Here is a 26,582-nt window from a genome sequence, read left to right as displayed (position 1 = left end):
CAGAGAGCTCGATGAGTGGTTGGAATTCACAAACCATGAGATCATGACCTGAGCCAGTCAGACACTTAACCGACTGAGCCACCCAGGCACCCCATGATTCCTCCTTTAAAAACTGTGGAAATGAACCCAAATTACAATACAATACCCAGATTCCCAGTCAACTACAATCTGACCTCAGTTATGTCTTTACTGTTCCATTGTGTCCATGCTATTCTCCACACATTTGACCATATGGTGCTCCTACCTGGAAACCTTTCTTGTCTCCCAACTCTTCTTCTTCTAACTCTTCTCAATTAAGAGTGGCATTGGATGTGGGAGTCAGGCAACCCATGTTTGAAAACAAGTTCTCAATTTAATTGAGTGCTTACTACATAAAAGGCATTTTACATATCACTGTATGTCCTTGGTCACATTATTTAGCCTCTCTGACACTTATTTATCCCCTAAAACCATACCCAATGAATTTCTGGTCTTTTAAAAATTGTAGATAACATAAGAACTCACATATTTCTTGATGTAAAGAATGTGGATATTTAAGACAAAGTTCAAGCCCTACCTCCTCAATTAAGCATCTCCCAATATTATGCCAATTCATAGTAATCAGTCACTTCCTTAAACTCCCACTGCAGTGACAACATTGGTGGTAGATCCTATCTTGGAACAATACTAAACTGATATGTTTGCATTATTCTCACTCCTTGGCTTTTGCTCAAAGTGGCAATGAAAATATTTGGCCTTACTCTTCTCTAATCACATATACAATCTAGTTTGGATGTCTGGGAGATACAGATAGAGAGTAACTTGATAGATAACACATGGAATCATAAAAAATAATATTCAGATTTCTCTGAACTCTGTGTTAACTCAAATCTTCACACCAGTCCCTGACTACTACATTAGCCTCCTATCTGGTCTCCCTGACTCCAGCGACTTCTCACTCTAATCCAATGATTTTCAATTGTGGGCTCAGTAGACACATTTGAGGAGCTCTTAACAAGTACTGGTGCCTGAGCTCACCGCCACTAGAGACTGATTTAAAAAAAAATTTTTTTTTCAACGTTTATTTATTTTTGGGACAGAGAGAGACAGAGCATGAACGGGGGAGGGGCAGAGAGAGAGGGAGACACAGAATCAGAAACAGGCTCCAGGCTCTGAGCCATCAGCCCAGAGCCCACGCGGGGCACGAACCCACGGACCGCGAGATCGTGACCTGGCTGAAGTCGGACGCTTAACCGACTGCACCACCCAGGCGCCCCGAGACTGATTTAATTGGTGTATAAAGTAGGATCCAGATATTGGGGCTCTGTTCAGTCAGATGAGAATGACTGCTTCTAAATACCTTCCTCAAGGGACTGGTGTTCTAAAAAGCAAATTTGTCCATATCACACCCCTGCTTACCACCTCTCAGTTGTCCTCTGATGTCTATAATAGATGATTTAAGCTCACAGCATTAAGCCTTGATCTAACATTCCAGTTGTTAGCTTCTGTCTCTTCCCCTTTTTGTCCAAAAGCAATGGGTTATCCACAAAGAGTCCATGTTGTTTCCTCTATGCCTTTTCTCATTATGGGAATACTCTCCCTCTCCCTTCTCTCCTTCCTCTTAGTCTGCATGGAATGGGTTGCTGTATAAATTAATTTACAAAGTAAGCAGTTCCCTTCCTATAATATCTTCATTCCTATGTCATGTTCAAAATCAAGATCAAGCATCACCATTCTTCATTCTGTGAAACAGTCACTATTGACTCTGTACTCTATATACAATGCTATCCTTGCATTTAGCTCTTACACACTTAATATATCCATCTCCATAGATAGATAGTGAGCTCACTGAGAATAAGGACTAAATCTTTTTTCCTTATTCTCTTCTCAGTGCCAAGTACTACAGAAAGCACTGTGGTTGTACAATGTTTTCACTTAACTTACTTAATCCGGGAAGTTTATAGACCATTACTATTATAAAGCCGATTTTACTAAAATTTGGTCTCTTGGGTGTTCAGAAAGCAGAAGACAGAACCACAACCTTCCCCTTCAGGGAACACATTTTATTGTTAAGTTTTCATCTGGGGAAGTCTGGTTTATAGTATAATAAATATGGCAAAATAGTAACCACACTGAAACAGGAAGGCAACCTTCCCTCCTCCCTCCCCACTCCAGTTTCCTGTCAAATGCATGAGGACAAGGACAGAGGAAGGCCCATTAACAAAGCATTTCAGAAAATGTCTGGAAGAGTAATTTCAAGATTCCAACCAGTAGCTGCAAAAGAATCTTTAACTTAAGGTCTTCTCTGAAATCCTCTCTAAATTGGCAATTAATGGCCAACTATAACATGCTTTTCTAACATTTAATTATTTTTTTCATTTATAAAGTTGTAAGCATATTGGCAGTGTTTCTCTCTCAATTAAGAAACCTGAGCATAAAGATGAACACACCTAGTATGCGCAAAAAAAACCTGGATTTGCTTTTGCTGCTCCAAAATGAAAGGATTTTGCAGTTGAATATAGGACCATATTGTCTACAAAGTTCCATGTAATTGCTTTACTTATGACACAGAAATCTAATTCAGCTTCCATGCAATTTAACAGATTTATGGAAAGCCAGATGTTAGCAATTATGGAAACCAACATCATTCATATTCTTGGTAATACAGACCTGTTTGCTCTGCACAAAGCCAACTTAATCTATTATACATATCCCAAGGCATCCAAAGGGAGGAGGCACCCTATTTACATATTGCAACTGTTGTTCTCTGCTGAGCAAACACAAAGACATTCACCCATGATACTTACCAAAATCATCTGACAGGCCTCCAATGACAAAGAGGCAATGAAACAAAAATCAGGCAAAATATTCCATACTCAAATCTATAATCATTAAAGTGTACTTGTTTTTTCTTATTGTAAGTAATGGCTTTTTGTGATTTCCTTGTGTTTCTCCTTGTAAATTCATTATTTAAATGTTCCATGCTCAGATGAGAATTTCCTCAATAAAATTCTATGGCTAAGCTTACATTAGAACTAATTTTCTTGCATTGACATTTTCACAATTTCTGAAAGCTGTTATTATTATACTCAATTTTGCTTTTAAAAAAAGTCTGGTTGTGCCTAGTCAATCTGCTTTGTTCTTTAATTTGAGGTTCTTAGGTTATTTGGGCATGTAAGAAAACACAATTCAGAAATGTTTATATCAGCAGCAATCAAACCAATCCCAACCTAGCCTCGAACAGTTTCCCTACCCTTCGAGAAAAATGGCTCTGCAGAAATTTTAATAGCATAACAACTGTAATGGTACCTGCCTCAGGAGCTAAAAGTTCTGCAGGTTGATTTCAGAGATCAAGAGAAACATTTTTGTCAGGGGTTTGGTAGCAGGTCAATTTTTTCATTATCCCATATTCCACTTTCTTGAATAACTTTCATATCCCATCTAGTCTTCCTTTCAAACTCAAAACAGGTGATGTGTCAGAAAACAAAATTTAACCTGGGGTTTGAATATCCAGCTGTGTGTGTTCTGACTTGGAAATCATTACCAGACATTAATAGCTTGGAAATGAGAACAGAGCTTGGGGGTTTATTAATGATAGACCAGATAGAGTGCAGCTGCCTCTCCCATAGCTAAAGTAACATTGCCTCTTTTACAGTGGCAGTGAGAAAATGACAGGGAAAAATATACACACTGCACATCAGCAAAATTAAGTGGAAAACAAACAAACAAACAAAAAACAAAACAGGAAATCCAAGGTCTGAAGTGGCTTGCAAAATACAAGGCTAATGAAATTTTAACCTGCACAGAAAGTTTCAGGTCCCAAACTAGAACACAGACTATTAAAGATGGGGTTGATACACACTGGAACCATCAGAAGCGCTCCATCAGCATGAAGAGGGATTAAACTCATGTCAGTTTAATGAAACATGAGGTGTTCAGCCTGAAAAGGTAAAGACTAAAAGAAAAGTAAGCTACAACTTGGTCTCTTTGAGATGCTGTTATGTACCTCTTGGGAAGAAGTTCCAACGTCCCTCCAGTGTTAACTCCTCTTTGTTCCAGCCTCCTCCAGGAAGAAACCCTTTCCTACAGTGTGTCTCTTACCATCAGTGTGTACTTCTGTCACTCTCCAATGAGTCTTCCCTTTTTCCTTTAACTGAGCAGACCCTCTCTTTAAGCAAAGGAAAAAGAAAAACATCTTGTTTGGGCTCACCCTTTCCTAAGCCATTCCCTAGATCCAGGTCTTTTTTTCCTCAGTGTCCACCACTAGCTGCTACCTCCATTTACACATCTTCACCCTCTCCTAAATGTTTGCAAGCTTCCATGTGACCCTCTCTTTGAAGCCTAAATCCTGAAGTTTCTCACAACTCTTAGTTTGCAAAATCATCACCCTTTAATAAATTATAATATTTGTTATATTATAACAACTCCAAATTATGGAAAGAGCCTAAATGTCCTTCAACTGATGAATGGATAAAGAAATTGTTGTTTATATACACAATGGGATACTACTTGGCAACGAGAAAGAATGAAATATGGCCTTTTGTAGCAACTTGGATGGAGCTGGAGAGTGTTATGCTAAGTGAAATAAGTCATACAGAGAAAGATACCATCTGTTTTCACTCTTATGTGGATCCTGAGAAACTTAACAGAAGACCATGGGGGAGGGGAAGGAAAAAAAAAAGTTGGAGGGGGAGGGAAGCAAACCATAAAAGACTCTTAAAAACTGAGAACAATCTGAGGGTTGATGGGGGGTGGGAGGGAGGGGAAAGTGGGTGATGGGCATTGAGGAGGGCATCTGTTGGGATGATTACTGGGTGTTGTATGGAAACCAATTTGACAATAAATTTCATATTAAAAAAATTAAAAAATGAAAAAAAAATGTTACAATATTTGTTAATCTAATGCTCTCTTCTTTGACCCTTGTGGGGTATGACAGTGCCCTGTTCATCTTCTTACCTCTTTATTCCTCCAATCACTAATCACCAATCATTAATTTACTAACTACAAATATATTTATTGAGCATCTACTCTTTCCTAGACATAGTGCTAGGGACCTGGGATAAAATAGGCAAATACAGATATGGTCCAACAAGTAAGGACCCTGTGTGGAGATGTCTCCAATTTTTCTAAGGTTCCATCTCTGGTTGTTGCTTTCTTCCCCCTCAGAGGAAGCAGCATAACATACCAATGAAAAGCCTAAGTTTTGGAATCCAGCAGCTTTAGGTGCCAGTTAATGTGACCAGTTGTCCCAGTTGGCCTAGGACTGAGGGAGTCCCTGAGATAGGTGACTTTCAGTGCTAAACCTAGGAAAGTTCTAGGCAAATGGAGACAAATGAGTCACCTGCACCTTAGTCCCATCCCTGCAACTGTAGTAGATTTACCTAACATTTCTGAACCTTGGTCCTATCATTTGAAAAGTGTGGATAAAAAAATACCTCCAGGGATAATCTGATAATTTGAGTAAGCATATAAGACAATGCTTATCATCTAGTAATTTCTCAAAAATGACTAGCTGCTATTATCATTGTTCTTGTTCATACCGTGTCTGTATTTTTCCTCTTTCATAGCATTCATTTCATCTCATGAATTCCCTTGGCCCATCTTTTCAGGATATACTCAAATCCTTACCACCAGTCCTGAGCTCTTTGTAAGCTGACACCTTCATCTGTTCACTGAGGATTTCCTCTTGAATTCTAAATTCTCACACAAATTCTCATGGATTTGATCAGTACACTGGCCAGCCAAAGCCAGAAATGCTAACACTCTAAGCTCTCCCTGAACCCTGATCAGTAAATCTGGTGTTAATATTCAGTGACTATTATTTTTTTTTAATTTTTTTAAGTTTATTTATTTTTGAGACAGAGAGAGACAGAGCATGAACTGGGGAGGGTCAGAGAGAGAGGGAGACACAGAATCGGAAGAGGCTCCAGGCTCTGAGCCATCAGCCCAGAGCCCGACGCAGGGCTCAGACTCACGGAACGCAAGATCGTGACCTGAGCTGAAGTCGGATGCCTAAACCGACTGAGCCACCCAGGCGCCCCTCAGTGACTATTATTAAAAGGATATAGTTGTTTTTTTTGTTTTGTTTTGTTTTGTTTTTGACACTTGATGAAGGTGGCTTGGTCACAGACCACATTTATAGGCTGTGCAAATTTGGGTGTTCTAATGCAGATGGAGAAAACAATTCATTCTAGGTTAGAAAACAAGAGTAGCAAAAAAGCAGAACAGCTTCCTAAATTAACCAAGTTGGTTTACGTTCTGCCATGAATAACTCATGCTTCTTTACTTAGTGATTAAATGTGTTCAAAATCAATACGATTCTGACCAGTGGTGAAAATAAATCTATAAATATTGAAATACTTGCTATCCGAAGAGAATTTTACTGCATACAGAGGCTACAGTGCTGATGCCAGCAACCCTAGATTTCTGTTTTTATATATCTGCTTATAGGTGAGAGGGTGGGTTATGTTCTAGTGGCCTCTGCATCCCTGAGTGGAACAGTTATGTTTTTACAAGTTGCTAAATGCCTAACACTGGGCCATACATGTTCTATTGTTATATTCATTTTATCGTGTAACAAAATTTCACCCTCAACTGAAAAAAATTACCCTCTTCCACTTTAATTTTATATCTCCTTATGTTACCTTGTATGCAGAGCTGTGTTTTCTATCTTCCTTATTCATTCAGAAGGCAAATTCTGGTCTTATGTATCTTTGTGTCTCCCACAGCATCTTTATAGGGTCTGTTTCTTACTAAGAAATGCATAAACATGTTAAATTTGAATCTGGTTGAGCTGTGATTTAAAAAAAAAAACAACCCTTGTCCTTCAGGGACCTCCGTTTTCTCTTCGGTAAAGCATAGGAGTTGTAGAAGGTATTTTCTGAGATCTTGTCCATTTCCAGATGGTATGATTACTTTTTCCTTTGTAGGACTGAGCCTCTAATTCCAGTGTTAGAATATGAGTGGTAATAGATGGAGAACAGGAAAGAGGAGAATGGAAGAACCCAGCTTCAGGAGGACAAAGAGATTTTTTAGAATTAAACAGTTTGCTTAGACAGTCAATATTTATTGAAACACCTGTCTCTCTTAATGAGTGTTTACAAGCAGGTGCCAAAGAGGGAAAGTAATAAGAGAGAAACATGGTTTTTCTGTCTGCATTGAAGCCTTGGACAATGTAATCCTTGGGGACAAATACACATGGGGAATCCAGGTGGGGTGAAACCGAAACTATTTTGACAAATCATTCTTTCAAACAAATTGTCAGATGAGAAAGAATTTCTTCTGTCTTCTGTGCCAAGGGAAGATTTTAGGCACAGACAGGTTACAAAATAATTTCATTTACTACCAGAAACATCCTACAATTTACATAGAATTCAAAGGTCAAAAAAAAAAAAAAAAGAAAACAAAAAAAAAAAGAAAAACACCCACCTGGGTGGCTCAGTCAGTTGACCGTCTGACTCTTGATTTTGGCTCAGGTCATGATCTCACAGTTCGTGAGTTTGAGCCCTATGTTGGGCTCTGCACTGACAGCACAGATCTGCTTGGGATTCTCTCTCTTCCTCTCTCTCTTCCCCTCCCTAAAGTCACTCTCTCACTCTCAAAAATAAATAAACAAACAAACATTATAAAAACCAAACATTGTCAATGGTACAATTCTAAAACCAGATCTCAGTCTAAAGAACAAGAGGGTCAGATTACAGCACCTAAGAATTCATAACCTTCTATGCCTATTATTTATTGTGTTCTTCTACCACTCTGTTTATTTTGATCCCTAACCTCTAGGAAGTTGTCAAGTTCTTCCAAAAACTCTTTTCCACTAGAAGGAGAGTTAGGACACTGATGAAGGATAACAATTTGGACAACTGTGCTAAGAAGGCCAGTATCTACTGAGAGAACCAACAAGCTAAAAATAAACCTTAATGTCATCTCATGGTGTGTTTTCTTGGATGATCTCTTTTCTTGGATTTTCTTCCTCTCTTCATATTGCTTCTCCTAATCAACTGAATTAGTGAAAACAGATTTAGGGCTGCCTTTTATTTTGAAGGGAAATTCTCTGGAAGGATCTAGAAGGCATTTGGTGGAGTCAAGGGAAAATGAAACAAGGAGTAAAAGATTTCAGCCCACTCTGCTCTAGGCTTTTAGGAGACAAGTTCTGTTTATTGTGATTTTTTTTTCTGTGTTTTTTACCCTAAGGGAGGTAAAACTATAAAGACCAAAATTATGTTGGTTTCCAAGGAAAAGCAAAGGAGGCCACTGACATAGATTCTCTCTTTGAGCAAACTCTCATCAGGCTCCTCTGAGCCCTCCTCTTGACTGGGCCTCAACCTTGGCCTATAAACACAGCAGACTCTCAGCACAAATTATTTTGTCCACCACATCCCTCCATGTTAAAACGTTTGAACGAAGAGTAGCATAACTTTTACATTCAAGAGCGGATCATTAAGATCACGGCTCAACCCCCCCTTAGGTTCCTGCATGGGAAGGCTCACAGCTGCCCAGAAAGCTCCCTATTTATTTCAGCCAACACCTGTACATAGTATGGCACCTGTGTCCAGTCTCTGTGGAAGATTAGGGGCATAACTTCAACAAGAACTGGTTAATAAACCCAGATGGGATTCACCTGGACCAACGGCCTTTCCTGCTTTCTGTAAATTTCCCCTTCTCCTGGCTCTACTCAAGCCCCCACTATTCTCCCCACCCCAACTCCTTCAATCTCCTTTTAAAAAGCCCAGTAACCTTGCACAAATCCAAGTTGAGTTCAATTCATGCTGGACCTTCTTCCCTGCTGTAATAATTGTTATTGACTAAAATCTGTCCTTACCACTTAGTAAAGAAAGTATAAAGTTTTCTTTATACTTGACACCACTCAAGCTGCTAGAGGATAAACAAAATGAATTGTTGCAGTTCCTCTGTGGTCCAGCTCAGCTCCTCAGAGTAAGTAGCAATTAGGGACCAATGTCCTCATTCATAATATAAATGATTTCTAAGTCCCTTTATTAATTTAGTTATTCAACAACTATTTATTGAGCACATAGGATAGGCCAGTAATTGTTCTAGGCATTGGGAATACCACAGCAAATAAAATAGAATTCTTGCTCCTGGGAATGTTAAGTTTTAACAGGGTGAGGCAGATAATCTCTTCCGTGTATCTGACTCAGGGACCTGCAGAAGCTTTGGTGTCCCTGCCATCCCCAGGTACTTTCATTGCATCATTATTAACACATCTTTGTGAAACAAAGATTTGTATCATTTTATTGTGTAGAATGATAATTTACAATACTTATACCCATATTCTTCAAAGTTTCAAAATCCTTTAAAATTCATGATTTAGTTCTTTAAAAAAAAATGTAGAATGTTAGCCTTACCATCATCTTTACTCAAAAGATGATTGAACTGAGGGTCAAATAATCATTGCTTCTCAAATGTTTCTACCAAATTTACCTCTATGGCAGAACGGAATGACCACCCATTTCTCAGAATCCTGGACATACACAAAGGGGAAACAGTGAGTCCGAAATTATTTGAAGCTTAATGTTTTCTATTAGAAACTATTTTTGCCTGCCCCTCTACATTCAGACTGTTTTGATAGATCATTTTTTTTCTCAAACCACTGAGTAGAATAAGATCCCTCTTTTAGACTGATGTACCTTCTCATGTAGCAGCATGCTTTCAGTGACAATTGTACCCCAGTATAAGAAGCACAGCAGAAGGCAACACATGGTCAAGTAACAACATGCATAGGGCCATATGGCCAGTAAGTTTCTGAGTCAGGATGCAAATACAGGCATCTTGACTTTAGGTCAGGCTTGTCATCATGTGGTAGGGTCTCCTCCCTAAGAAAAGAAAAGGGATTAAAAAAAAGCCAAAACCCTCAAGGCAACCTGGCTACACGCATATGTGACATCTCTTACGACCTTGTAACATGAGACCATTTAATCAGACTGCAGGCTTGTGTGTTACCATATATGGGAGACAAAGAAGTAGAAAAAATATAAAAAACTACACCACGTGGTATTCAGGGGTTCAGTTTTTCGGGTACAAACCTAACAGCCATGTTGGCACGAATAAAGTTGCTTCCTGGAAAGAGAAGCTTCAGTGTCACAATTCTCTGTGTGAGAATCCTGCTACAATCATACTATGGCGGGTTACCAATTCTACAGAAAATGAATATAGTGATATCTTGCAAAGGCTAAATGGTCAATTTCCAATATACCAACTGGTCCACAGATTCTCAAAGAATTAATGCTCACTATATGTAAAAAAGTATTATTAAAAATAATAAAACAAGGACAGCAAGCTTCCTCTCTAAAAAACGTAATAGTTAATGGGACCAATGAGAATCCTCACCACCTACTCTAGTAATGCGGCTTACACTCCTCTCTGTTTCTATTGCTGGGGCCATTATAATAGCATCTTAACTGTTTTCTCTGCTGATATCTGCTCAAACATTAACAACCTGATCATACCACTCTCTCATCTCAAGAATTTTTTTTTAAGCAGGAAAATGACCCAGTTGGAGTTGTTACAAAGCAACCATCCAGGAATCTACAGAAAATTAAACTTGAACCCATATTCTATGTAGATATTGCCTCTAAACTGACTGCTTCAGTAAGTCACTTCACAACTTCTCGGCTGAGAAATTGTTACTTGCTGCGTGGTAGACTTCTGTGTTCTTCATTTTATCCTTCTGTAAAATGGGGAATCATACCCCAATAGCAGGGTTGTTGTGAGAACTTTAGTACAAAATGTGATCACACAGCAGCTGCGTGTTAAGGATCACGATCAATAGACAGCTAATACTGATGGCCTCGCTTTTCTCTGAAGAGACATTCCAAGCAAAAGGAATAGGAAGAGCAAAACCGCATAGGTGTGGAAAATCACAATGATACACACATGAGAGAGGGTTTAAAATCGTGTAAGAAATACTACTTATTTACAGCTAAATATTTATAGCAATGTATACAGGTCAATAGTTCAACATTGAGAGACAGTGATATTGTGAAGTAAGATTCACAACTTTCAGCTCCTTAGCTTAGAAAACAAGACCCTTTATCATCTGGCTTCTAGCTCTATTTACAAGGCTCCTTTCTTGTTCCCCACCTACAACACACTCACATATATATCAAGTACTTTATCCACCCTGGAAATGTCACCATCCTTTGGACACATTTAGATCTCTTTCATGACTCTGCTCCAATCAGACTGCTATTCCTGCCTGGAAAACTTACTTTAATATCTACTCTTCCCAGGAAAAAATTCCTTCCTATCCTATGAACTTGGTGAAAAAAAAATCCTACTTTCTGTGAAAGATCCCTATGTACATTGCCATCCCCATATGCCCTAACCCAAAAAACAATTTTTTTCCTACGATTCTTATTTTTATTTATTTATATATCTAACTGTTCGGCAGTTCATCCTCCCCCAATTCCTGCCCCTTCCTATTTCCCAGTTTCAGACTAGAAGGGTGAAATATGTGTCTCACTGTGTGCCTAAAACTTAGCACATGGACTAGCACAGACCAGACCCTCTCAACAGTTGCTCACTGAAAAGGTGAATGGTGATTTTTATGTTGACAGTGCTTTGTTTGGTTTGAGTATAATCGTTTAAAATTCCCTGCTCGTAAATCCAGAGGTAAATATTTCACAGCAGCATAAGTAATCTCAGACTAAAACAAACAATTCAATATTTATTTCAAAGAAGTCATAGATGCTGATCTCTGAGTTGTTGCACAGACATGATCTTTGGTTCTAAGACATCCAAGCCAGAAATTTCTGTGATGAAAAAATTGTTTACACTGTGCTATAAGAGGCAGGAAGCTGACACCTACGTGTAATTAATTCAATACCAAAAAGTGTTCAGAAACCGAGAAAGGCAAGTGAACATCCCCTGAGATCAAACTGTAGATCCCCAGGTGAAAAACAACAAGAAGTTAAATCAGGGTGGTGACTGGAAACACTGAGGCTGGATCCTGGTATTTCAATGGTGGTTTTTACATGGCTGGGGGAAGATCTGTGTTCCCCTTCCTCCAAAGGATACATGTAGACACATATACACAAACTTGCATTCAGTTTCAGGGCATTCACAGAGCCCTCTGAAGGCTTTCAATGAAACCTCCAAGACAGCGATCGTCAAACCTGAGTGGGCATCAGAATCAACTAAATGGGGCTTGTTAAAAAAAAACAGATCACCAGCCCAGTCCCCAGACTTGCTGAGTTAGTAAGGTCTGGGATGAGGTAGAAAGTTTTCATTTACAACAACTTTCCAGGCGATGCTGCTGCTACTGGTCTAAGGATCACACTTCTAGAACCACTGCCCTAAGCTACATGGAATTGAGTTCACAAAAAGTAATGTTAGGAAACTCTTTTTTAGGAATACTGCACTCATTTTGTTGTCACCCAGTTGAGACTATCAACTATTCAGGACAAAAGTAAAACAACAACAACAACAACAACAAAAACCCAAGTCATTTCAAACATACTAAAGATTTGGCACATTGCAAGCTTCAAGATTCTATGCAGGAGAAAATCAAAGTTGCCTCTACTGTAACTTAATCTTTCCAAAAAAGGCCAAGTTCACAATGACAGGGAAGACTTAAAGAAAACTGGAACTGCACTGCAAAGCACCTTTTCAGGGAACACACCAGCCTTTTCCTTCTGTGTTACCCAACTGCTACTCCCTCCATACCAGGCCCCTGCATGCTCTACACTCCTTACATGTTTCCCTTTCTCAGAACTCCCACTGGGACTGTTCACGCAATGCAAAATCGTCCTCCATGGCCTCTGGAACCATGCGCCATCACTCTTTACGGCCACAGAGTCTAAATAAGCACCAGGCATCTAAGTATTGCTTTTGAATTCCTGTGACCCAAGACAGCACAGTACCAAGTCTTCATTTACCACAGTGTTAATGCAATCTTTTGGATGATTATTACCAAACAAGAGGTCAGGAGAGCAATATGAAAAGGAGATAAAATATCCATTCCAAAGTAAAAGATGTTTATCAAAAATATAGAGGCTGGCATTATAGGGCTTAGGGACAAACCGGCAATATCCCAATAAGCCTTTGGAAGATCACTCAATAGAGGAGAGTTCAGTGATTTCATTTTTAACGACCACAGTAAAAAAGAAAGTCATAGACAAAAAGCCACATTCTTTACAACAAAACTCAATGACAGTATAAAAACTACAGGTACTTAAAGGACAAGTAGTATGCTCAATAACCTGTTATAGAACTTGAAAAAAGCCCTCTTTTGAGCAGATCATTATTCAATGATACTGAATAAATGAGGTTTTCTGGAAATTCCTAAAGCAGGCTATTTTCATCCTTGAGTTTTCATTTAGTCTATTCTATAGAGTACCAAATCCACTTCAGGACACTAATGTCTAATAAAGGCTCTGACAAGTCTTGCAGTTAGTACACCAGGTTAATTATATTTCATTTAGGATTTTCCAAATATATTTGCTACTAAAACCTTTCTTTGAAAAATACCCTAGCATTAGTGTCTAGCTGTAGACTTTGCTAAATGCTCTGCTTGAAGTCTTGCCCCACTTCTGTTTTAACCACTGATGCCAACTGTGGGGAGGAAACAAAGAAGCTGCAGTAGTCAAAATCACTTTATTTCTTTCTTTATGCTAGGCAAAACCCAGACCCCAATTAAAAAGAAAAGTGTACATATATATATATATATATATACACATACACACATATATATACACATACATATATATATATCCTATAAGTAATTATGTATCCTATATATAAGTATATATATATATATTTATATAAGTATATATATGTATATATATATAAAGTATATACAAAGTATATATATAAAAGTATATATATAAAAGTATATATATATATATATATATATATATATATATATATATATATATCTCCTATAAAGCACAGCTGTTCTTCCTAGTTCAATGCAGCTGGGGAAAGGAGGTAGCAAACCACTCAGGCCTAAGCAGCTGAGCCAAGGATGAGCTGGCTTGTTCACCTGCACTGCTACTGCTCTTCAGGTATGCCTGCCATTTGAACTCAGGAGCTTTTGATCCCCCTGACTGCAACTGGCCATCACGGAGCAATACTAGACGTTCCCATAGCCTTGGGGCCAGCTCTGGGCAGAGGAGCATGTTGATGTATGCAGGTGGCTTCTCAGATGGCCACCATCATTTGTTGAGATACATGAGGCTCTCCTGAATACACTGTCATGGAGTCAAATCTTAGTTTCTCGTGTACACACGAGTAAAACAAACTAAATTTAAAAATCATGGACTTGATGTATCTGCAAGCATACAGTGAAAGTAGAAGATGGTGTGATTATCTGAATGATCGTCACTTAATCTAATCCTTTCATAAATTATCTTTAACTAATACACAATTGACTGGGGCAATTGGGGGAGCAGAAATAACATGGGCTCTTTCACACACGGCCAAGCTACCTGTGTTTCCCCTCACTTGCTACCTATTTCACAAAGGAGTTTTGGAGGTTAACTGGCACATGGTTGGCATTTGATAAATAAAAATATTAATGTTACCATTTGTGTAGCAAGACTTTAGCAGGCAATAAAGCAATATTTTGTTGCTTAATATTTCAAAAATATTAAACATGTAAACTCTTTGAAAAGATGTTGGTGAACACTTTCAGGAAAAAGAAAGCTGCCAATAAATAGCTTTATGACCGTGAATAATTTATTGAATATCTCAGTGTGCCTCAGTTTGCCTATTATGCAGAGATTATAATTATATTTACCTGATAGAATTGTCTTGAGGATGAAATGAGTTAGAAAATATAAAGCTCTAAGAAAAGTGCCATCACATGAAGTTATCAAGTAATCTTAACTACTACTAATACACCAAAACCTTCCCACCTTTCATGTCTAATTATCACCATGTGGTTACAATGATGGTTCTCTCTGATCACTCTCTTTCCCAATTACCTATGTTATAGTTTTGACCACATAATTTTGAAGTTAATTATAACCTGTTTCAGAATGCTATTGGTTGTTTCATGTATGCTGGTTTTTATCTCCAACTTGGTGTTTTAAAGTTTCCTACGGGATGGAAAAAAAAAAAGTCCCTAAGAGATGGATTTTCTGCATCTTCCACATCACCTGTCTCAGTGCTAAGACCACTGCAGGCTAATTTTTATGGATAGAAAATTTGTAACATTGGTATGCTTATAAAGGGTTTTATAATTGTTCAAATAGCTTATTTTCAACTTCTTCCTTTTTGCCCATGTGATCTTCACCTGGATGAGAAGTGAAGTTCCCTGGCTCCCCATATAACCAAGCACTGCTCCAAAGCACAAGTCCACAATTGTTTTATCTGCTCTATGGCTGATCACAGCTGCTGTTAGGAAGGTATTTGAACATTGTCACCAAAAAGATACTAAATAGGGCCAAGGTGGCCTACAGAACAGACCCTCTAATTAGTTTGAGATCCTGTTAGAATAATTCTCTAAAATGTCTGGTTTTAGTCTGAAACTAAAGTGGAGAACAGTGCATAGGCCTGCTGTGTCAGCCCAGAAAGGCTAAAGGTGACCATGAACCTCAGGTTCATACCTGAGTTTAGTGCAGTGAATTCTACTCTGACATCATTGTGTGAAGTATTTATCACCAAAACTTGAGTAGGTGCATTGACCTTTCCTGAGCAGCCTCTAGAATATATTCAATTTATCTTATGTGCTGATCTGCTCCAGGCTTACATATGTAGGTATGTGTGGCTGGACTTGAAGGGGAGCAGGAAGCTTCCTGAGAGTCCAAAGGGACTCATTTTTCACTTGCTTTCACTTGACTCACATCTGCAATTGTGTGTTAAGATCCACTGTGAGGCCATGCTCAGGTATGCAGAATATCACTTCTATTAGAGGTTGGCAAATGTTCTTAACCTCTCCATCTTGCACCTTGACTATACCAATCTCTTTTTGTATCCATTCCCTGCCCAGGTGCTATCTGCAACTGGTCTGTCAATTTGATCCATTTTGGTGACATGTGGCAATTGTTTGTCACGCAACTGAGGTCCTTAAGTCACAAACCACACTTCATACTGTTTCTAGCTAGAAACAGCTCCATGGGCCAGGTGGCATCTGCCTTTGGGAAGGCTCTTCAATAATAGAAAATCTATTTTTGGGGGCGCCTGGGTGGCTCAGTCAGTTAAGCGTCCGACTTCGGCTCAGGTCATGATCTCACGGTCCGTGAGTTCGAGCCCCGCGTTGGGCTCTGTGCTGACAGCTCAGAGCCTGGAGCCTGCTTCAGATTCTGTGTCTGCTTTCTCTGACCCTCCCCCATTCATGCTCTGTCTCTCTCTGTCTCAAAAATAAATAAACAGTAAAAAAAAAAAAAAAAGAAAATCTATTATTTGGCTGAAAACCAAATCTAAAGTTTCTAAAGTTCTTTGGCAACGAATATCAATTTTGAAGTCAATGAGACCTCACTAAATACTAACAAGGAAGGGTGGGGTGTTGTTTAACTGAAAATACTTTCATATGCAAGGGGGGGGGCAATCCTTATTGTTTGCAAAGAGAGAGAATCCAATGACTATCCCAAGATTGGGGTGTATGCCTCTGTCTGAAGTCATCTTAGTCTGAAACGGCCTGGTCCACAATGATGCTTTTACCACCCTAGCATGCCTCTACTCTGAAATAGAAAAAAAAAAGCACATTTGAGCCTACTTTCTTAAGTATTTTTTAAAATGCAACTTTCTTTCATATTAGAACAATTTGTATAACTCATGTTTCCATTTTAGCTCTAGACACCAGGATAGTCACAAGCATCTTTGCTGACTTTGATGGTGACTAGAACTTCCTTATTTTTCAAATATTTTTATTTTAATAACTCTGTTGAATATTTTTTCTTTATATATAGAAGTAATTGCTTTTAAGAGGCAGAGGATAAATAAACAAATGGAAAAATCAGTGTAAGTTAGTTGAAAATCTATCCACCAGGGGCACCTGGGTGGCTCAGTTGGTTAAGCATGTGACTCTTTGTTTTGGCTCAGGTCATATTCTCATGATTCCTGGGTTCGAGCCCCGCATCAGGCCCACACTAGTAGTGTGGAGCCTGCCTGGGATTCTCTGCCTCCCTTTCTCTCTGCCCCTACCCTGATCTCTTTCTCTCTCAAAACAAATAAATGAACATTAAAAAAAAAAATCTATCTACCACCATTTCTCATACTCTTTATTCCCAACCCTTTCCTTTGCTTTTTCTACTCTGGATTCATATGGTGAAAAATGCAGCAAAGGTAATGATATCCATGGATAGCCAGGTGTTAAAAACCTGCTGCCTTGACATCCTGTCCCCGGTCTAGCAGGATGACCCAAGACACAGGCCATGAGTCCACCCGATACAATAATTCCCCCGTGCTGTTGATTCACACAGAATGTACCAAACTGTCCATCTGGGTCTCATTCATTGTCTCTCATTTTCTCTTTGCCTTCCTTGTCTCCTGGAATTCCAGCTTCCCTGCTTAACATCTTCAGTCATGGGCTCATAGCTGGCCTCCTTCTTTACCGAAAGCATTGCAGTGTTAATATATCAAAGGCAGAAGCTTTGGGTTCACACAGATCTGCAGTATGGTCTCTGTGCCATTTCTCAGATGTGGAATTTGGGACAAATTATCTTAATCCTGAGACTTTATCTTCCTCATCTTTAAAATAGTAAGAGGTCTAGGGGCGCCTGGGTGGCGCAGTCGGTTAAGCGTCCGACTTCAGCCAGGTCACGATCTCGCGGTCCGGGAGTTCGAGCCCCGCGTCGGGCTCTGGGCTGATGGCTCGGAGCCTGGAGCCTGTTTCCGATTCTGTGTCTCCCTCTCTCTCTGCCCCTCCCCCGCTCATGCTCTGTCTCTCTCTGTCCCAAAAATAAATAAACGTTGAAAAAAAATTTTTTTTTTAAAAATAGTAAGAGGTCTTCCCACTTACTGGAGTTGTAAGAACTGAATTAGATAATGCATGAAACTCCCTGGCACAGTGTCTGGCACACAGCATGGGTTTTCAGTTCGTGATAATGGCTGAGAGCTACCAAGCACTTAAAACGCAAGTGCTGAATGCTTTTTCCCCTGTTAGCTTATGTAATCCTCACAATTACTCCACAGCAATTTATGAAGATGGCATTTCTGTAAATTGCTTAGAGCAGTGTCTGGCACCAAGTAAGCTCTCAATAAATGTTAGCTCTTATTAGTATTACTGTTGCTGTCTTCATTTGACAGGTGAGGGATTTGAGGTGAAGTGAGGTTAAATGTTGACTATTATTATCTACTACTTGCCAGGATATTTGCATATAAGAACACTTCTATTACAAAAAATTCGACCAGCAAGTATTATTTTAATCATTGTATGCCAAGGAAACTAAGGATTAGAGAGGTTAAACATCTGGCCAAATGCCACTCAGCTAGAAAGTGGCCAAGTTGGGATTTGATTCCAGGCTTATATGCACTTGAAACCTTCCTCCCCTCTGTATCACACTGGCACCCACTAAGCCTTCATAACTCCCACCCATCAGGAAGCACATCCAGGTCCTAGCCCTTTTTATCTCCACTCCCATGAGAACCAGGCACTGGGCAGTGAGAGCAGAACCCAAACCATTCTCAGAACATTTCAATCCACCCTAACCTATGAACAAGTTAAAAGTGAAATCTTCCCAAGCGATTCCAACAGAACCTTTTCTGGCTGTTTTATGTTGCTTTGCGAGTTGATGACAGTTGCAGCAGCTGTTCTGACAAGTAAATCCTTGTTGGCTTGTTTCCAGTGATCAGAGAGCAGACTCCAGGGTCTGGGGACCTGCCTCACTCAAGCAAGTTCTACAGAAGCAGCATTAATAGAGGCCGAGGGGCCATGCCCCATAAGAAGAGTCGTATGTCACCCCTCAGTATGCTGCTTCATCAACAAAACAAATTCTACTGGAATTTGAAAATTCTGTTCAATAAAAACAACAACCAATGTGTGACTAATACAATTTAATTCAATACAAATCTATAAAGGATATCAAAGTATCAAAATATCAACCAACTAATGGAGAAGGCAAGCCTGATCTGGAAAGTTCCATAAGAGATTGCAAATAAATGGCCATGGGGATGCATAAAAGGGAGATGATGAAGATGAAGATGCTGATGATGAAGATGATCTTATAGAAATTCTATGATGGTAGTTCTCTAAATTAACTCAATATTCTTTCTACTGACTTGGAGACTTTAAAAAAACAACAGATGACTCTATGTCCCCCCAAAAGTCAACTAAATCAGAATCTCCAGGTGTGCTGGCCCATCATAAGTATTGTTTTTAAAAGCTACTCAGGTGAATCTACTGTGAAACAGGTTTGAGAATCACTGGTTTAGGAAGCAGGATTCCATCAGGATTTTGACAACTGGAAATGAGGACAGAGGGATGGTCAGAGAAAAGCATACAAGTCAAGGACTTAAGGAAAGAGAGTCCAGGGTTTGGGAAGAATGGAAGAGGGATTTGAGCAGGCTAGCAGATCCATGCACAGTGAGAGAGGAACCAGAGGAAAATAAAGTTTCATTTGCAGGAGCAAGATCATGGAGATAGACTGACATCGAGGGAGTTTGAATCTCCTTTTCAAAATATGTAAACCCCTGCTCTTTACATATGCCATTGTTAATTATACATTAGTTCTAGATGACCCAGATAATTATGTCTAGATAAAAAAGCAACAGCTCAAAACTTCTATGTTGCAACTGGGAATCCCTGACTCCCACTACTGCATCTAAACGAAGAGCACGCTGCACTGCACCCTACGGTAGCCACTGTAGGTAATCATCCTGTGTGCAAATACCATTGGGCAAAGTTTTGTATGCACAGCTCTCCTGGAATTATAAAAATAAAGAAGCATATGAGAAAGGGGCAGATAGACACATAGTCTGTTAGACTCCTCAGTAATGCTGATTCTGTCTGCCTCTATAATACCTATGACTGATCGTTTCTTCAATTAGATGATGCACTTTAGGAGAAAGAGGCAAATCTTAAGCATTTTTCTCATGACATAGTAAATGTGCATGTGTGCTGGTTATTCTGACATCAGTAACATGCAATGCTTACAGCAACTGATGCATCGATCAGGTGTTATTATTTCCATCTGACAAAAATGGCATGGAGTGGCAATGCAACTGTTCTCCTAGACTGCCTCATTTCGGCTTCTAACACATGCCATTCCCAATATTATTCCAGGAAAAAGCATAGTTGAGTCTATGTTGTCAAACACCTTTATAAAAAGTTTTATACGTTGTTTCAGATGCTATTTCTTTATGTGTAAGAATTAATAGATGATGTTATTTAGGGCCTGGTGTGATAGAATAATTTCCAATGCTATTAAGGTGTATTTTGATGATTCAGAATATTTCAGGTCATAAATCGCTCAAGAACAGAGATCTTACCTGATTCATACCCACATTCCCCAAACTCTTAACACAATGCTAGTGTGATGGCTGTTCTCAATAATTTTTTTTTCTGAAATAAAACTCACATGATTTTGTGATATTTAACATCTTATGTATTAACCACCATCCACACAACTAGTTATGCCAAGCCAAAGAGAAAATAAATCCGACTTGATATGGTTTTTATTACTTCTAGTCCTTCAAACATTTGACATATATGCATTACTTGTCCCATGTGTACCTACACTGTTCTAGGGGCCGGAGGGACAGTGGCAAAATATGAGCAAGATCTCTGTCCTCAATTTGTACCCTTGTGGCAAGAGACAATTACACACACAGGTATGTACAACAAATTGAGAATTAAAAAAATGTTACAAAAGATAGCAAAGAGAGTGATTTAGTGAAGTCACCAGAAAAGGACTACTTCAGATAATACTTCAGATACAAAATGGTCAGGGAGTGGGATTTGAGCTGAGAATTATATAAAGAAAAAAGACAGCCATATAATGACAGGCAATGAGTGTTCCAGACAGAACAGCAAAGGCAAAAGCTCTGAAACTGGCTGGGTTCATTGTACGTTCAAGGCATGAAAAGATTAAAAAGGCTAACATTGATAGGAGTTAAATCCAAGAAGTAGGTAGAGGCAATATTACCTAAAGCCTCGAAGTCCACATGAAGATTTTAGAAATTTATTTTTCATTCAGTGGGAAGGCATTAGAAAGGTGTAATACAAAAATGAAATGATCTGACATATATATATGTTGCACCATGAACAGAACAGAGCACCACGAGAGCACCATGAACAGAGTGCTCTCAACTACCAAAGAAAAATTGAATGATGGCCAGACTTCTGTTCTTATTAAGACCCATTCACAAAGTTACTTCCAAAAGCGCGGAAATGAAAGGGCATTCAGATTAAGAATTACCTGAATTAAAAATGCCACTAATAAAAACAACTCTACTGCCTTGTCAAGGAGTCGAGTTTGCTATAGTTTTCCTGTGCAGAACAGAGATCAGTTCATGGAAGAAGAAAGTGCCTCCTCAGGGAGGGCAGGAGATTTGATCCCCAGGCATTCAACTTAGCATGGAAGAGAAGAATCCACAGGTGAGGTGACCATGACATCTATCAACTGAACAGGGACATTTATGGGAGTCACAGGGTGCTATGGATAATTACATCAGAACAACAGGCATAAACTGGAACTGTACCTGGTATCTGGGGTGTAGAGTTACCCTTCATTTAGGCTTGAGTCTCAACCTGTATCGAACCAGCTATGTGGCTAGGAACAAGGTATCACCTTTCTGAGACTGAATTTCTTTATCAGGCACATGAAGTGGTTGCATTTTTCTCAGTGACTGAATACTAACTACTAAAGGGTCTTACTGAAGAGACAGAAGAATGAAGTCCATTTCACACTCACAGAGCAAATATACTGACAGTGGTACAGCGTGTCAAGCCACAGAAACATACATCAGGGTAAAGCTACAGTTAGCAGAGGACAAGAGTGAGAGCTCCTATGAAGCCATCAAAAAATGCTTCATGGGGGTCTCGTGGCACATGAGCTGAATTGAGGAAAAAAAACAAATTTATATATGAATCAACATGATCAAAGAAAAGATAGGGTCATCTTCGATTCAAAATTCTGTTCTCTCCCAGCCAGAAGGGAGAGCATAAGCAAAGGCACATAAGTGTGCAAGGCCATGGCAGGTCCAAGCAGTTATAAAATTGGTTTAACTAGGTGATCTCTCAGCCCCTTTATCCAATAAAAAGCCAAGAGTCTCCCATTTAATGAGGTCAAATACACTGTTTAAAAATGACATTTTTATTTTTAGTGCCCAAATATAACACCACATATGTCAGTATTCCATCTCTCTACCTCCATTTCTCAATAACAACTGCCATTCTATCTATGCCTATTCACGTAACATTTATTCACACTGAGATACACACATACAGAAGTTCTTGGCCATATGTAAAGGAAGTATCTGAAGACCCAGGATAAATGTAAACCTCTCCCTAAGGTCACAGATCTTTATTTTAAGAATAAAAGAAACATATACAGAGCCGGGGGCAGAGTGCTGAATATGTAGGAAAATTTAAGATAATAGTAACTAACATTCAGTCCACATTTAACAGGTGTCAATTCAATTACTTCTCCCAGCACTCCTCTGACCTAGATAGAACATTTCCATTTTTCAGATGAGATAACTGAGGTGTGGACTAGATAAGATCTTGGCACAGGGAACTTAGAAATGACAGAGCTAGACTCTGACTGCAGGGAGTCTGGCTCTAGGATCCATGCTTTTCACAACTACACTGCATGCCTCTCAACAGTGGCGTCAAACTGTGGTGGACAGTTCATGCTGTGCACCCACTGTTCCCTAATTCATCTTTACTGTAAAACAACCTCAGGGGAGAAGTTGGGAAAAACAGGAAAACATTAGATGGATCTCAGTAGCAACCATTAAAAAAAAGATATGCAACGAGCAAAGACAAGAGAATGAATGAATCTTCAAAATCAAATTCGCATTTTCTAATTCAGCAGTCTGGACCCAAAGCCAGAATGCTTGCCCTTTTGGTCTGTCCAAATCAGCCTAAAGAATTTAGCTGAGTTCACAGGACATGACATAAGTGGAATGCCCAAGGTTCTCATGGAAACAAGTAGAGTTTTGATCAGTTGTTTGTAGTTTATGAAAGTTGTAGTGTCTTGAAGATGAAAAACTGTTAATTTCCTCTGTTCAGCATTTAACAGAATCTCAAGCAGAACAGCGATGAAAGGAAACTTTGTAAGGATGATGGTGGTAATAACAATAATAAGGTTAATGCAGCTATATTATGTTTGCATAACAATGTAAAGCTTACAATTTTTAAATGTGTGGTATCCCACTTAAACCTGGCAACACATATATATCATTATTCTACTTTTATCACTTTCACAGAAGAAGGCTCACAGAGGTGCAGTATAAGAACTGGAATTTAAACTAAACTTTCTCAGTCTAGTAGTATTTCTTCTTCTCCCACTTCTGTTTTCTCAAACTGTTAAAAATTTCAGCAAGCCATCATGATTTTACTTCAAAAGAACTAAAAGCCACAGCATACAGACTCAGGCTTTGATACTCTAACTGCCCCAGTTTCCATACAAAAATCCTAAAACCCCACACTGCATAATCCCTATCTAATCCCTGAATTGTTGAGGGAGGAAATTTGAAAACTAATGAGTTTAACCAGCAAGGGGTCATATTTTAACATGGAACCTGAAAAGAGTGCCAAAGCAGGCTGCCCCTCCTGCAAAGGTCCAGAAGGATGAGGGCATGGCTAAAAGCTGCTTACCAATACAGGACTCCCCGGACAGTGAATAGGTCCCATCGTCATGGAAACCGCTTCTGCACTCACAGTGGTACCACCCTGGCAGGTTAACGCAGCGGGAATGGTTGTGGCACTCAATGATTCCCTCTGTGCATTCATCAATATCTGCCTCAGAGAAAAACACAAGCCCACCAGGACATTAAATTCTTTTGACACTAACCTTTCAGTAAACACCTAAAACATGCTCATGTCAACATAGCAGTTAAAACTGGTTAGTCACCCAAAATGAAAGTTGCAGGAAAAATCAAATCCCATTTTTACCCCCGAATCCAAACAAATTGAATGCTATGGGTGTGTTCTCATATACTAAATAATAAATGAGAGCTGATGATCATGAAGACATCCTATCCTGTTTTGTTGGCTTCTGCATAATCAAAAAGTAAATTGAGGATGTTTGGCACACTTTAGGTATTGAGTATATATGGCTTTTTCTTTATGGTTTCCCAAACAGTAATTCCAGATATTGTGTGCTGTTCCTTGGAAATATCGATGAATAAATAAGCTCAGGAAACTCTAGGTTAAATAGTGTTAAATGGGTTTCTTTTGTACAGCAGTATCAAAGAGACAGCATATTCATATGCCTTGCAAAGCTCAGAAAGAAGAAGAATACTATGCACTGTTTTCCAAATTTCTGTGCCTGAGGGTTACTTTTTCTTGGGATACCTCTAGGATCCTGTGAGACTAATGGTTTGGGAAGCATAGTTGGGAAACTACTGCTCCAATTACTTTATTTACAATTTTTTAAATATTTATTTTTGAGAGAGAGAAAGGGAGAGAGAGGCGGGCAGAGAGACAGGTACACACGGAGAATCCAAAGCAAGCTCCAGGCTCTGAGCTGTCAGCACAGAGCCTGACGCCAGGCTTGAACTCACAGATGGCAAGATCATGACCTGAGCCAAAGTCGGATGCTTAACCCACTGAGTCACCCAGATGCCCCTGTTCAGAATTCTTTTAAAGCTTAAGTACTTGATTTATGAGAGTCAATGAGAGATCCTCATTCTTCAAATCATTCCTGATGGAAGGACATGTTCTGGGCTTTGTTTGCTCTAGGATCTGGCTTTTTCACATAAGCAAATGCCTAGATCATGCACAGATTCTCTAGCCCAGAGGCTTGCCTCTGAGCTGAAGGAGTTGACACCACTGTAGAAAGACGAGCTGTCAATTGTCATGCCAGGGTCAGCTCATTTATAGAGAATCTCTCCATGTAATTATTTGTTGGAATATAGCAATTGTTGCCTGGGAATCTTTTACCAGTTCTCCTGTTAATATCTTAACTATGACAGTCTTATACAAATAGAAATTTAATTAATATTGGGATATAACACATCACGAATAAAACACATTTTGGAATCTTTTTCAGCAGTGCCCTGCTGTAGGCATCATCTCAGGGGCAATCAGCTACCAGTGTTTCTATTACCTTGACATGTCCTAAGGTGTGCACAGGGCTGTGAATGTAGCTTGCAACCTGTCAGTCTCATGTCATGGCATCCCAGCCAAGTAAAGAGAGAAAAAGTGCAGCTCTTTATACTAGGCAAATCCAGCTTTGTGTTGTTGCTGTTGTTGTTGCCGGCTGCCATCTTCCTCCTTTATGATTTGTTATCCTACAGCCCTTATAGTTCTTTGACACATAGCATCCCTTAGGTTTCTTTTTCCTCATTATTTTTTTCATTTTAATTTCAGTATAGTTAACATACAGCATTATATTAATTTCAGGTGTACAACATATTGATTCAACAATGCTATACATTACTCAGTGCTCATAATGATAAGTGTACTCTAATCCCCATCAGCTATTTCATGCATCCCCCCTCCCCCCTCTGGTAACATGAGTTTGTTCTCTGTAGTTAAAAGTCTGTTTTTTGGTTTTCTCTTTTTTTTCACTTCCTTGTTTGTTTCTTAAATTTCACACGAGTGAAATTATATAGTATTTGTCTTTCTCTGACTTATTTTGCTTATCATTATGCTCTCTAGCTCCATCCATGTCATTGCAAATGGTAAGATTTTATTCTTTTATGGCTGAATAATACTCCATTGTATATATATACCACATCTCTGTCCATTCATCCATAAATGGACACTTGCTTGGGCTATTTCCATAATTTGGCTATGGTAAAATACATACACTGAAATACTAATACGACATCATGCTGCAATAAACATGGGGGTTGGTGGGGGCATGTATCCTTTTGAGTTAGGGCTTTTGTATTTTGGGCGATAAAAAACCCAGTAGAGTGATCACTGGATCATAGGGTGATTCCATTTTAAAATTTTTGAGGAATGTCCATAGTGTTTTTCACAGTGGCTGCACCCGTTTGCATTCCCAATACATGAGGGTTCCTTTTTCTACACATCCTCACCAACACTAGTTCGTTCTTGTGTTGTTGATTTTAGCCATTCTGACAGGTGTGAGGTGATATCTCATTGTAGTTTTGATTTGAATTTCCCTCATGATGAGTAACATTGATCACTCATGATCTCTTCATGAGTTTCTCTTCTGTTTGTCATCTGTATGTCTTCTTTGGAGAAATGTCTGTTCATGTCTTCTGCTCAATTTTTTAATGTATTTTTTTAAATGTTTATTCACTTTTTGAGAGACAGAGACAGAGTATGAGTAGGGCAGGTGCAGAGAGAGAGGGAGACACGGAATCCGAAGCAGGTTTCAGGCTCTGAGCTGTCAGCACAGAGCCTGATGCGGGGCTTGAACTCGCGAACCATGAGATCATGACCTGAGCCAAAGTCGGATGCTTAACCAACTGAGCCACCCAGGCACCCCTTCTGCCCAATTTTTATATTGGATTATTTGTTTTTTGGGTGTTGAATTGTATTATTTCTTTAAATTTTT

The 26,582-nt window shown here is 39.2% G+C and overlaps 1 protein-coding gene across 1 annotated transcript in view; it reads right to left on the bottom strand.

Annotated features, from left to right (window-relative positions):
* The window catches only part of LOC125146516 (protein kinase C-binding protein NELL1-like), a 47,796-nt gene extending 22,479 nt beyond the window's left edge, over positions 1–25,317 (bottom strand). The window contains exons 1-2 of the mRNA XM_047823243.1: positions 25,158–25,317; positions 23,705–23,845 (exon numbers count right to left, since the gene is read on the bottom strand). Of these exons, the coding sequence (XP_047679199.1) occupies positions 23,705–23,845; positions 25,158–25,317 (301 nt within the window). The remainder of the gene's footprint in view (positions 1–23,704; positions 23,846–25,157) is intronic.
* Between the last annotated feature and the right edge of the window lie 1,265 nt (positions 25,318–26,582).

Source organism: Prionailurus viverrinus, chromosome D1 (genome assembly GCF_022837055.1).
Source record: "Prionailurus viverrinus isolate Anna chromosome D1, UM_Priviv_1.0, whole genome shotgun sequence".
Taxonomy (NCBI): domain Eukaryota; kingdom Metazoa; phylum Chordata; class Mammalia; order Carnivora; family Felidae; genus Prionailurus; species Prionailurus viverrinus.
This window is presented reverse-complemented; position numbering and strand designations above follow the sequence as displayed.